This window comes from Bos indicus x Bos taurus, chromosome 12 (assembly GCF_003369695.1).
Source record: "Bos indicus x Bos taurus breed Angus x Brahman F1 hybrid chromosome 12, Bos_hybrid_MaternalHap_v2.0, whole genome shotgun sequence".
NCBI classification, from domain to species: domain Eukaryota; kingdom Metazoa; phylum Chordata; class Mammalia; order Artiodactyla; family Bovidae; genus Bos; species Bos indicus x Bos taurus.
In genome coordinates, this window is record NC_040087.1 from 20,802,634 (window position 1) to 20,817,082 (window position 14,449).

General features: G+C 43.1%; 1 protein-coding gene across 1 annotated transcript in view; it reads left to right on the forward strand.

Annotated features, from left to right (window-relative positions):
- The first annotated feature begins 9,527 nt into the window (after positions 1 to 9,527).
- The window catches only part of WDFY2 (WD repeat and FYVE domain containing 2), a 187,137-nt gene continuing 182,215 nt past the window's right edge, over positions 9,528 to 14,449 (forward strand). Inside the window, exon 1 of the mRNA XM_027557317.1 lies at positions 9,528 to 9,903. Coding sequence (XP_027413118.1) covers positions 9,767 to 9,903 — 137 coding nt within the window. The 5' untranslated portion in view covers positions 9,528 to 9,766. The remainder of the gene's footprint in view (positions 9,904 to 14,449) is intronic.

Here is a 14,449-nt window from a genome sequence, read left to right on the forward strand (position 1 = left end):
CCCAGGTCTGTGTTTTCCAGATTACTCCAGTCATTGAGGGCCATCTGCATTAGCAGCACCTGAAACGTTTTATAAAAATTCAGATTCTCAGATCAAGCTCCCAGGAAACCAAATTCAGCCATTCAGGGATAGTTCAGGAACTTTCAAAAAGTGCCCAAGGCACTCCAGTGCATCCGGGTTTTAGGAGCGAAAAAGACCCTTGCTGCAGGGGTCCTAGTGCCTGCTACTGGGAAGGGAATGGGGAAGGGAGGAAGAAAACAAGGGAGGCGGGATGTTTATCTGATGTTCTGGATGTCATTTAAAAGATACACTTTTGGAGAAGCATCATTTGTATGGAAGCGCTATGCCAGGGGACTGTGATTTTTGCACTGTAGGGATTTTGTAAGCCTGCCAAAAACCCACCAATGCATAACTGAGTCAGCAAGAAAGTTCAGAGTTCAAAATAATAGAATCTCTGTTCTCAGATTTTTACCTTTTGAAAAGTTGGAACTTTTGCTGAAAGATGATGTTGCCCTGGCTTGTGACCCAGTTCTTTTTTTCTTTTAAAAATTGATTTATTTGAAAAATCAAAATTAAAACAATTTTATTTATTTAGCTACACCAGGTCTTAGTTGCACCATGCGGGATCTAATTCCCCGACCAGAGATCGAGCCTGGGCCCCCTGCATTGTGAGTAGAGCCTTAGTCACTGGGCCAACAGGGAAGTCCTCATGATTCACTTCTGTGAATGAGCTTTCTCCTTCGTTTTGAGAGCAAGTCGTTATCACCACCCCTTTCCTGCTATCCCTGTGTTCTCCTTGAGGTTCCCTTCTGAGTCCTTCTCAGCTTCCCCCACTTCCTCGAGAGCAGCCCCGTGCCAGACCCTGGCCTGTTCTCTCAAATGAATGATCTTATTCATTTCACAACAACCCTGTGAGGTTGGGGCTGTAATTATTCACATGTTACAGAGGAAGAAAGGGGGGATCCAGCAGATTCAGTGACTTGCTGAAGGACACGCTGGTAAGTGGCTCCCCTCCTACCTTGCCCTCTAGTTCTGACACCTAGGACCCCGTCTAGGCCTCCTGGTCACAACACCAGGCCTTCAGATCCAGACCCTGTATTGCTTTTCTAAGTTGTCGCTGTAGATCTGAATGCCCTGCTCTTGAACCCAGTCCTGGAGGTGGGTGTCCCAGCTGCTTACTGACTGCCTCACAGGGCAGTACCCCAGACCTCTGTGCGTCTTTCCTCAGATGAGGCCGGATGCCCAGATCGCCACTGCATTAGTGAAAGCCCAGCTCTTTTCCTGTGTTTCTTCTGTAATTCTCACACGGCTTCCACATGCACACTTCCGACACCAGCTATGTGGGGTTAGTCTCCCATCAAGCAATTCTCTGACCCCCGCTGGGTATCCTATATTTTAACTCCGCTAGTTAAATGGATAGTATCTATAGCACCAGTTCCCACAGGTTAAGGGCTCAGTCCCATGAGACTGCTTCAGATGCCCACTGCAAATAGTAAGTCCCCAGCCCCCGACCCCCAACTTCTGTCCACTTTGGCTGTAAACCAGAGGTTCCTACCAGCCCTCATCTAATTCAAGGGATTTGCTAGAGGGGCTCACAGAACTCAGGGAAACACATTTACTATTTTATTAAAGGATCTGATAAAGGATACAGATGAACAGCCAGATGAAGAGATGCATAGGCTGAGGTCCGGGAGGGTGCTAAGTGCAGGAGCTTTGGTCCCTGTGGCGATGGAGATCCATCACCCTCCTGGTGTGATTGTGTTCCCCAGGCTCACTGAACCCCTCTACTCTTGAGAGTTTATGGAGGCTTCCTCACGTGCTGCTGTTCAGTCACTCAGTCGTGTCCAACTCTTTGAGACCCCATGGACTGCAGCACTCCAGGTTTCCCTGTCCTCCACCATCTCCCAGAGTTTGCTCAAATTCATTTCCATTGAGTTGGTGATGCCATCCTTCTTATCCTCTGTGTCTTCTCCTTTTGCCTTCAATCTTCCCCAGCATCAGTGTCTTTTCCTCACATAGGCGTGAGCAATTATTAACTTTACTTCCAGCCCCTCTCCTCTCATGGACGTGGGGGGTTATGGGGTGAAGAAGGGGATGTGTCTGCAAGTTTCTAAACATAGCTTGCTTTTTCTGGTGACTACACTGATTAGAACAAGAAATGCTCCTAGTGCTTATCACTTCGGAAATTACAAGGCTCTTCAGAATTCTGTGTCAGAAACCAGGGCAGAGACCAATATATATATATATTTCTTACTATTTACACCTGCCCAGCTTTCTGTCCCCAGACTATGTTGCTGAGGTTGATACAGAAAAATCCATGCTGTTTACTATTAGGAAAACTTTGACTCCTCTCTGAGCCTTTTCCCTGGATGACATTGTTCCCTATAATTGGCCATCCAGGAGTGAGGAGTCAATCCAAAAAAAGTTGCCTTGGTGCAATTATTAAGCCTAATTCCGTTCTTTTAATCCTCTCCTAAAAGTTCCCCAGATGGCCGATACCAAAATCGGGTTGATTATATTCTTTGCAGCCAAAGATGGAGAAGCTCTATACAGTCAGCAAAAACAAGACTAGGAGCTGACTGGGGCTCAGATCATGAACTCCTTTTGACAAAATCAGAATTAAATTGAAGAAACTAGGGGAAACCACTAGACCATTCAGGTATGACCTAAATAAAATCCCTTATGATTAAACAGTGGAAGGGACAAATAGATTCAAGGGATTAAATCTGATAGAATGCCTGAAGAACTATGGACAGAGGTTTGTGACATTGTACAGGAGGCAGTGATCAAGACCATTCCCAAGAAAAAGAAATGAAAAAGGCAAAATGGTTGCCTGAGGAGGCCTTACAAATAGCTGAGCAAAGAAGAGAAGTGAAAGGCAAAGGAGAAAAGGAAAGATATACCCATTTGAATGGAGAATTCCAAAGAATAGCACAGAGAGATAAGAAAGCCTTCCTCAGTGATCAGTGCAAAGAAATAGAGGAAAACAATAGAATGGGAAAGACTAGAGATCTCTTCAAGAGAGTTAGAGATACCAAGGGAACATTTCATGCAAAGATGGGCACAATACAGGACAGAAATGGTATGGACCTAACAGAAGCAGAAGATATTAAGAAGAGGTGACAAGAATACACAGAAGAACTATACAAAAAAGATCTTTATGAGCCAGATAACCATGATGGTGTGATCACTCACCTAGAGACAGACATCCTAGAATGCAAAGTCAAATGGACCTTAGGAACCATCACTACGAACAAAGCTAGTGGAGGTGATGGAATTCCAGTTGAGCTATTTCAATTCCTGAAAGAGGATGCTGTGAAAGTGCTGCACTCAATATGCCAGGAAAATTGGAAAACTTAGCAGTGGCAACAGGACTGGAAAAAGTCAGTTTTCATTCCAATCCCAAAGAAGGGCAATGCCAAAGAACGTTCAAACTACTGCACAATTGCCCTCATCTCACAGGCTAGTAAAGTAATGCTCAAAATTCTCCAAGCCAGGTTTCAACAGTACATGAACCATGAACTTCCAGATGTTCAAGCTGGGTTTAGAAAAGGCAGAGGAACCAGAGATCAAACTGCCAACATCCATTGGATCATAGAAAAAGCAAGAGAGTTCCAATAAAACATGTATTTCTGCTTTACTGACTATGCCAAAGCCTTTGACTGTGTGAATCACAACAAACTGTGGAAAATTCTTAAAAAGAGATGGGAATACCTGACCACCTTACCTGCCCCTGAGTTATCTGTATGCAGGTCAAGAAGCAACAGTTAGAACCGGACATGGATCAACAGACTGGTTCCAAATAGGGAAAGGAGTACAACAAGGCTGTTTATCGTCACCCTGCTTATTGAACTTATATGCAGAGTACATCATGAGAAATGCTGGCTGGATGAAGCACAAGCTGGAATCAAGATTGCCAGGAGAAATATCGATAACCTCAGATATGCAGATGACACCACCCTTATGGTAGAAAGCAAAGAGGAACTAAAGAATCTCTTGATGAAAGTGAAAGAGAGTGAAAAAGTTAGCTTAAAACTCAACATTCAAAAAACGAAGATCATGGCATCTGGTTCCATCCATTTATGGCAAATAGATGGGGAAACAATGGAAACGGTGACAGTATTTATTTTCTTGGGCTCCCAAATCACTACAGATGGTGATTGCAGTCATGAAATTAAAAGATGCTTGCTCCTTGGAAGAAAAGCTATGACCAACCTAGATAGCATATTAAAAAGCAGAGACATTACTCTGCCAACAAATGTCCGTCTAGTCAAAGCCATGGCTTTTCCAGGAGTCACGTATGGATGTGAGAGTTGGACTCTAAAGAAAGCTGGGCACCAAAGAATTGATGCTTTCGAACTGTGGTGTTGAAGAAGACTCTTGAGAATCCCTTGGACTGCAAGGAGATCAAACAAGTCCATCCTAAAGGAAATCAGTCTTGAATATTCATTAGAAGGACTGATGCTGAAGCTGAAACTCCAATACTTTGGCCACCTGATGCAAAGAACTGACTCATTGAAAAAGACCCTGATGCTGGGAAAGACTGAAGACAGGAGGAGAAGGGGACGACAGAGGATGAGATGGTTGGATGGCATCACCAATTCAATGGACATGAGTCTGAGCAAGTTCCAGGAGCTGGTGAAGGACAGGGAAGCCTGGCATGCTGCAGTCATGGGGTTGCAGAGTCAGATACGACTGAGTGCCTGGACTGAACTGAGAAGCTCCGTACCCTGCTGGAGCAGCAGCCCCCTTTCTGTTTTCAGTGATATCCAAACTGTCGCCTGTGGAACTCTGTGAAAACTTGTCAAGAAGTACACAGAGATCTTCGAAATTTTTAGGTGCTTTTGTCTAAAACCAATTTTCCTGAGGATGTGCCTGCATTTATATCAGATGTTCTCCCATTTCATAAACTTTGTTGTTGCTGTTGTTTAATCACTAAGTCATGTCCAACTCTTTTGTGAGCCCACGGACTGTAGCCCACCCAGCTTCTCTGTCCTTTGGATTTCCCAGGCAAGAATAGTGGAGTGGATTGCTATTTCCTTCTCCATGGGATCTTCCTGACCCAGGGATTGAGCCTGCGTCTCCTGCATTGGTAGGTGGATTCTTTAACACTGAGCTACTTGCTTTGCATGGAGTTGAAAATGGCAACAGAAAGATACTACTAAATATTGAGTCGGGGAAAAACTTTTGTACTGAGATATAATTGACACATTATTTTCAGGTGTACAATATCATGATTCAAGACTTGAATATATTGTGACATGATCACGCCAAGTCTAGTTATCATCCACCACCACACATAGTTACAACTCAATTTTTCCCCGGGGATGAGAACTTTTAAGATCGACTCTCTTGACAACTTTCAAATATGGATTTCAGTATTGTTAACTATAGCTAGCATGCTGTACACTACATGTACACTAGGACTTATTTTATAACTGAAAGTTGTACATTTTTGACTCCCTTCACCCATTTCATCCATCCTCTGATTTCCTGGAGGAAACTTTAATGGTCAATAAGGCAACTTAACCCACAGATCTTTCTGGTCTTCCTTATAAGTATCCCTGATAAGAGAGAAGAAACAAGGGTATTTTGACTTATCTTAAGACGTTTTAGATTCTATAAAGTAGACCACAGCAATGCATTTGTCTTTTTGAATTAATGTTTTCATTTTCTTCAGAAAAACACAGAGGTGAAATTGCTGGATGATGCAGTAGTTTTATTTTTGTTTTTGAAGAATCTTCATACTGTTTTTCACAGTGGCTGCACCAATTCACATTTCCACCATAAATGCACAAGGATTATGAATCCTTGCCAACACTTGTTATCTGTTGTATTTTTGATAATAACTACTCTGACAGGTGTGAGGTGATATTTCATATGATATTGAACTCAACTACAGCTAATAATCTGTCTTACAAGATATATTTCATTTTATTTTTATAATTTTCCTCGAAATGCTTATTGATAATTATTTATTTGAATGGAAAAATGAAGTAAAATTTTTTCTGACAGAATGTAAGCATAATTTCCCTGATTCATCTGACAATAGGATTTAAATAACTAGGCTACAGCATGATCTTCTTCTATAAAAATCTGCTGTTCTCAAAGTTGGAGAAAACTATATGTAAGCATGGGATGAGGTAAAAGCACTTTATTAAAAAATTGTACTAGTAAATATATACTCAATTTAAAACATTAAAAAGTTCCCAATTCTTTTTTAGTATATATGGTTAAACAAAATGCCGTTAAGTGACAAAATAACAGATAAAAATAGCAGTTATATAATATGTTTTGGTATATTTTAATAAATGTGCAAAAATTCTTTTCACAAGTCAGGTGGTTTCCAATATTTTGCTTTAAATAAAACCCATGAAAGCATCATAGAATCTGTCAGTAATTCATCAAAAGTAATATTGGATAATAGACAACTATAATTCATATAGCATAAAATTTACCATTTTAAAGTGTACAATTCAGTGACTTTTAGAATATCCATAAATTTGTGCAATCACTATGATAATTTTAAAACATTTTTATTATCTGAAAAAGAAATCTTGAACATTCCTTAGCCATCAAAATTGGTCTCCCTTCCTTCTTTCCCCCCCATATCCCCCTATGCTATTAGCAATTACTAATCAGCTTTCTGGGTCTGCAGATTTGCCTATTGTGGGCATTTCATATAAATAGAATCTTACAATATTTAATGACTACTTAACAACATGCCTCCTGATGTGCCAGGTACTATTCTAAAAGGAATACAATGATAAGCAAGCAGACAGTTCTCTCCTTTCCCAGGGTTTCTCTTCTAGAAGAGGAAGACTGAAAAACCAGTAAGAAACACATGATTATTTTGGGCAGAAGTAAGTACTGGGAAGAAAATAAACCCAGGTGATATGCTCGGAAGTGCTATGAAGAGGTAGGGTTCATTTGGGAGTGTAAGACTGTTTAAGTAGCTAACATTGGAGCTGAAGCCACTGTTTAAGGAGCTAACGTTGGAGCTGAAGCCTCAGTGGTGAGAAGAAAGTAGCTGAAAGGTGAACCCCGTTGGTGCAAAGACTACCAGGAGGAAGGAGGTTGGTGTTTCTGGGGATTTCCAAACCAGGGCTTGGAAACTACTGAGCAGAAGAGGTGAGCTTGTAGAGTCATTTCATGGTAAGTGCAATGGTAAGGAGTTGATGTGTTTGAATAAGAGGAGGAACTGATCTGGTTTATACTTTAAAACAAAATCCTTCTGGCTAGTGATCAAAATGGATTGTATGGGTTCAAAAGAAGAAACAGAGAAAGCAGTTAGACTCCATGTGGCAGTAGAGGCCAGAGATTATGGTGACCTCGGGTGGAGATGATATAAATGGGAAAATTCAAGATACATTTTGGAGGTAGAGCTGATAGCGCTTGTTAATGGTCTGGATAGAACTGTGAGAAAAAGAAAAGGATTAAGGATAACTCCTAGGATCTTAGTTTCGAACAACTACATGAAAGATGTAGTAGATTTAAAGCTACTGTTGGGAATGTTTGCAACACCTATTAAACAGTTAAGTGACAATGTAGAGTAGCATTAGATATGTGAGTTCAGAAATGTGGTCAGGGTAGAGATTATTACTGGAATCAAGAGCATATGGATGGTATTTAAAACCATTGCGGCAGGCTGAATAATGTCCCTTAAATATGTCTATGTCCTAATTCCTGGAAACTTAAAGAACCTATCGTGTATGAAAGCAACTTTAAAAATCTGTCATTTGTGCAACTTCTCTGGTAGTCCAGTGAGGAAGACTCTGCACTCCAATGCAGGGGGTCTGGGTCTGATCACTGTTCAGGGAACTAGATCCCACTAGTCGCAACTAAAAACGTACCTCGTGCCACAACTAAAACCCTGTGCAGCCAAATAAATAAAAAATATTAATAATAATAATTAATATTAATATTAATAATAATTAATAATAAATAAACAATAAATTAATTAATTAATAAATAATAAATAAATAATAATAAATATTAATAATATTAATAATAATAATAATAATAATAATAAAATAATAAAAAATAATCTGTCATTTGTAAGTCTAAAAACCACCACCCAAGGCAGGTTTTATTATCCTACTTTTAGTAGATGGTCAACTAGAGTCTCAGAGAAGTGGAATGCCTTGTTCTAGGTTGCAAAGCTGGAAAATACCTCAACCTCCCTTCAAGTGCCTTACAGAATTTCTATGAAGTTGGGAGGTGGTAGAGACAGAGACCTATCACCTTGGCTGTGCCAAAACTTGCCCTATAAGACAGGTATTTCTACAAGGCCCATCCCGTTCTTTGTCCAGCTCTGGCATATTATTTTTCTCCCCTCCAAAGCCCTTGCCAGCCCAGTCACACCACATAGACCAAGACCATTCCTCAGCCGGATTGATAACTGTGGGAGGGCTAATGGGGTTATCACATAACCAACGACCCCACAAGCCAGGCCCTGTGCCAAGCAACTGACATTCTTTCAGTCATCACAATAACTCTCTCCATTGTTTCCAGTGCAAGCTAGAAAGGAAGGATCACTGGGGAATGGGAAGAAGGACCAAGGAGCATGGGTGCCTGAGTTCAAGTCTGGGGGGTGCTATAGGCCTAACTTGAAGCTACAGTTTAATTATGGGCTAGTAACACAGCCATCTAAGAAAACGAGGAGGTTGACAACACAGGTCATCTCTTAAGTTCCTTCGAAGATGCTTGCATGAGGTCTTTTCTTCCCCGACTCCTGGCGCTCCACTATTAAGGACAGTGGCAGGAGTACAGCGACAGTCCGCTCCACCGAGGGCTGCCCTTTGGTTCTCTGTCTTAGAGGACGGTGCAGGCGGTGACCCCGAGGCCACCAAGCTCCCCAGGCCAGGAACGATAAGTAGGCGATAGGTCATCTCAGGACAAGGGAAAGGAAGCTCTGAAGAACTACTACTCCCAGGAGACCACGGGGTACCACTCGGCGGCCCGAGGCAGACGCGTGTTGGGAGCAGCTAAGCATGCTCGGTGGTCAGGCCCCCGCCTCGCGAGGGACAGATAACTCGTGCGCATGCCCAACCTCTCGCCAACACGTTCAAGCTTCTTTCCTTCCTGCGGGATTCTTTTCTTTCCGGCCTCGCCCAGGCTAGCTTTTCCCCGCCCCACCAACGCCCCCTTTTCAGGGATTTTTGCGGTGGGCGGGATACCCCAAGCGCGTTCCCAGGAGTGTGTACGCGCGCGTTCCCGGGAGATGAAAGAGGGAGGGCACTAAACACTGGGTGTGGAAGGTGACCAGGGGACCGCGGGTGACGGAAGGCGCCTGCGCTCTAGAGGCGGTGCGGCGAGGCTACGGGAATGGCGGAGGAGCGGGGCGGAAACGGCCCCAGAGGACTGGCGGCGCACGCGCATTGGGCCGCCGGCGCCCCGCCCACTTTGTCAGTTACCCCTCCTCCTCCTCCACCACCCTCCCGGAAGTGCAGCCGCCCTCGCGCCCACCAGCGGCCACCCCCTGCGGCAAGCCCCGCCCCCATCGGCCCCGCCCCCCCGACTCTCCACCCCCTCCCTCCGGTGGTGGCGCCGGGTTGCAGCGCCGGTCGTGGCGGTTTCGTTGCCCGAAGCCGGGAGCGCGGAGTCGTCCCCGGGGAAGGCGGCCAGGCTATGATCGCGGGTCCCCGGCGGCCCGCTCCGGCCAAACAGAGTCTCTGTCTCAGCTGGTGCCTGCGCTCGAGCGGTCGTCTCAGCCCAATCCCGCGGCGCAGTTGGCGGCGGCGCCCCCGACGCGCCCCCTCCTCTGATGGCGGCAGAGATCCAGCCCAAGCCTCTGACCCGCAAGCCAATCCTGCTGCAGCGGGTCGAGGGCTCTCAGGAGGTGGTGAACATGGCCGTGATCGTGCCCAAGGAGGAGGGTGTCATCAGTGTCTCGGAGGACAGGTGAGAACCGCTGCCCCCTCGGCCGCGAGCAGGGGCGGGACGGGCCGGCGGTCCCCGAAGCCCGCTTCTGGGGCTGTGCCTCCACGTCGGCGCGAGGGCGAGAGCGCTTGCCCAAGTTTTTATTCTAATGCGCATCCTGCTGGTGCCGATGTCCAGCCGCGCAGTCGCCGCTGCTGCGTGGCTCCGAGACGCGGAGCCGGGACGGTGGCGTTCTGTTGGGGCTTGCTCGGGTGGCGTCCGCCGGGGCCAGGGTGGCCCTTGGACTAACGGTGCGCCGGCCACTGGACCTTGGTCCAGCCCTGAGGACAGTGGAGGGAGAGGGAGGCGCTGCCTGGCCCTGCAGGTGTGTGCGTGGGGAGGATGCTCAGAGCTCTGTAAGATAACTAAGGGGTTTTGAGAACTCTGGTACAGTTCTGAAGGCTCCAGACTGAGGAAAGCAAATGCCACTCCCTTCGCCCAGACATTCTCACCGAATCCAGATCTCCCAGACATCTTCCACTGAATTCAATAAATATTGCAAGTTGTGAAGAGTATCTGGGCTTGTGCCCAGAAGGAGAGCTGACTTCTCTCCTTTGCCCTATTTAAGCTCAAGGGGAAGCTCCTAGAACTTTTGGAGGGACCACTGCTGCAAATAGCTCTGGAGTTCCTTCCCTTTGCTTGCTTCCTTTCTTTTTTTTTTTTTTGCCTAATTTTGCTTAATTTGCAGAAGTAGAGCCAGTTGTTCTGCCTGTAGTATTCTCCCATGTTTTTTAGACAGTGCTGTTTTTTTGTTTGTTTGAACTTAATGTCCTTTAATATGCAAAGATTATGCAGATGAAGCTCATTTCCAGAGGAATGAAGCTTAAATATAGTAGTAATAGTTTTGATCTGGAATTGTTGCTTTTATAGTTTCAACTCGTATTCTACAAAATGTCATATTGTAGAGGTGTATGACAAGGAGCTTTAGCCTTTAAATGGTAGATAGGTTTTCTTAATGTAAGTTAACATTGTACTGAGGTAAAACATATTTTTTCTTGGTGACTTGTAAAATTTCAGGCAAAGAAAGGCAAAGCAACAATGTGTTCATACCGTCTTTATAGTCATTTCAGTGCTTTGCATGCAGTGTGGTCTCAAAAAATGTGCCTGACAGGTCTATTCATATCATAGATTCTTCAGTATAATTAGGATGATTACATATTAATGTCATATTTTTCTCTACATCGTACTCCATAAGATGGCCAAATGGTGCCTGATTCACTTCCTATACAGATCCAAGGGAAAATATTGTAAACATACCCCAATGGCAAGCAGTCTGCTAAAAACAGAAGAAATTCATGTGCTGTAATGGAATATATGGATGTAGAAACCACTTGAAATTCACAGAGAAGGCTTAAGAGTGTTTAATTTTTCCACAGAGGCAAAATTCTACTGAAGAGGTTGCTTCTGGACCTAGAAATTCTTTGTCACAGAATTGTGTTTTTTTAAAAGAGAATATATCGATAGACGTCACTTTCCCTGTCTTTAACTACTGGAGATGAAACTGCTCATTCTAATTGCTGTAGGAAATTCATAAGTAAGTTTGTTGAATCAAGTAGGAGAGGGAGAAAGGTAATTAAAACCTAAGTGGCTTTAGTATTAGTTTTGGAACTTTCTACTTTGGAAGTAGAAGTTAGTTTTCCTAGTTTTCTTTTTTTTAAGTGTTCAAAGGGATCTTAGAGATTATTTGCTATAACACCTTCATTTTACGGTTGAGAAAATTTAAGCCAGAGCAATTACCTGCCCAAATTCATGTACCTGGTGGTGAAACCAAGCTTGGCTCCTGGTTTCTGATTTCCATCTCACTGTTTATACTAAAGGAAACAACTTCAGTTGGGGGTACATTTTAGAGTATTTGGAGACTCTGAAGTAGCATATATGAAAGAAAGTGAAGATGCGTTTCATTTGATTATGGGACAAAATGACTGCAGTGTTTAGCTATATATTAATTTTTACTCTCTCAGTTTACAATGTAAGTAATAGAAAATATTTTATAATGCAGTTAGTGTTAAAATAGTAAGTCTAGGATTTTTCTTGATGTATTTTCTTATTACTAAGGTCAACAAGTCTGTGTTTCTGTAGGTCGTATAGTCACATGTGACAAGAACTTTGTTAGAGCTCAGTTTCAATCATGGCTTCCATTAAAAGAGAACTGATCTCTATTCTTTCTTTTCAAAAGCTGGTGTCACTGTCACTTGACGTAATAGTAAAGATATGAAGATAGAATATTGGATTTTCATCAAAACCTACCAAGCCATTTCCATTTACCACTTCAGCTAGACTCTAGTAGTTTTCATTCCTGAACTGTAAGGTTCAACCACAAAATAATGTCCTAGTTCTGAATGACAGTGTTTCACAAGTCCTTTTGAAACCTTGGTTTTCCTTTTTGACTTCTGATTCCTAATAGCCTTTATGATATCTTTGAAAGCAACATTTTCTATCATTTTAAACAATGTTATTGGTGCTTGTTGTCCATTTATCTTCTCCATGAATTCCCTAAGGTGCTATGTGCGTCTTACTCATTGTAATATCTTAAGGTCTAGTGTGGTGGCCGGCACATAGTAGGCCCTCAATGGATATATATTGATGCCTGATCTTTTTGTTGTTCCTGAAAGCACATCTTAATTATTGTAGACATTTCACTGATATTTGTTGGAATGAATTTTATGAAAACCAATGGAAGTTTTGTGTGGACAGATGTTCGGAAAAGGATTGGACTGGATGGCCTTGAAAGATGCCTTAAGACACTTCCCTGGTGATCCAGTGGTTATGACTCCGAGCTTCCACTGTAGAGGGTACAGGTTTGACCTCTGACTGGGGAAGATCCCGCATGCCACACCTACCAGCCCAAAGTTTTTAAAAACATGAAGAAAAGGTGCCTTAAAATTTTGAAAGACCATGCATTGTTCATTCATTGTGTCAACAAACATTTAAATGCCTTTCCTGTGTTCCATGCACATATGCACACGTCATTGGTGAAAATGACAAGGTCCTTTCAAGGTGCTCATAGTTTAGTGGGGTGTTGGTGTGTGTGTGTAATTTTAGAAGAAAATAAAACCACAACCTCCAAGATTTAGTTCTGAAAAGAGAATTTTTACATGAGGAAGAATAGCTGGGTTCTACAGCCCTTCTTGTTCCTTAAATCGTACTTACTTTAAGGGATTCTTTTGTTTGGGCTGTAATACCACTTTCACCCTAAGGCTGCTGTCCATCATGGGTTGATAATATTTTAATCTTCAGGACCAAGAGTGGCTGAAAACCCTTATTTTCAGTTCATCTGAGCACAGTTAAAACAGCCTGCAACTTTACTTCATACCAAGGGAGAAAACATAAGGAAATTGAAGAAATGTAAAAATGGGATTTCCCTGGTGGTCTGGTGGTTGAGACTCGGCACTTTCACTGCCGTGGCCTGTGATCAGTCCCTGGTGGGGAACTCTCACAAGCTGTGGCCAAAAAAAAAAAAAAAAAAAAAGGAAGAAGAGATAAAAACAATCTGACTTACAAGTATAGATTTCTGGTATCATAAAATAGAATTTGTTCTCAGAACTCACTGGCCTTATCTGAGCCTGTCTTTGCTTTGGTTGTAGCTAGATTCCATCTCCAAAGGATATGCCCAACTTGGGTCCACTGGGCTCCTCATTTGCTGCTTCTGCCTGGACTGTCTTTTCTGAGTGAATGTCATTTTAGCATGCTTTGCTTAGGAGTTTCCTCCCAGACATTTTGGCTGTATTTTGATCTAGACCACTCTCTAGCTTGCAGCTTACCAGGGTGTGTCCAGTGGAGCCTCTTCAGGTATTGAAAGCTAGAAGAGACTGCTCCAGGTGGTACCCAGCCTAGTCCAGACCTTTATCTTTGTAAGTTCTTTATATGCATATCTTCACACAAGTCAACAATCTTAGCATTCACACTGAGTTTCAGTAACTCTAGGTAGTTACTATTAAACAGTTATAGGAAATTGTTCCTTCACTAGGAGTGTATACCCATGCAATGGGTAAAAGTGGGTCAGGTTTTTATCCTATATAAAAGAGATGTGTTGAAGAGGGGATACCATCCAGTGGGGTTGTTGAAGAATCTCCTCTGCTTGTAATGGTTAGAGAAGAGACCAAGGAACCCTCTTCCAGATGGGTATTGCAGCATGAATAGGAGTTCATGTGAGAAAGCAAGGGTGTTGTAAGGGGCATTCTAGCTCGAGGGGGGAAGAAAAATCTCCCCGTGCATTGAGAAGCACTAGAATAGACTGGTTAAGAATGTAGTCAGGACTCAGTTGCTTGGTTGTGTCTGACTCTTTGTGACCTGATGGACTTGAACCTGCCAGGCTCCAGCAGGCAGCTTGAATTCAGAACTCAGCTCTGAGTGTCACACTTTGAGGAATCTGGAAAATTAGTGCCTCCAGAGGAATAATTATGATAGCAAACATTCTAGAAATGAGAAAAGAAGAGAAGCAAAAGGCAAGGGAGAAAAGGGAAAGATATACCCAAATGAATGCAGAGTTCCAGAGAAGAGCAAGAAGAGATTAGAAAGTCTTCTTTAG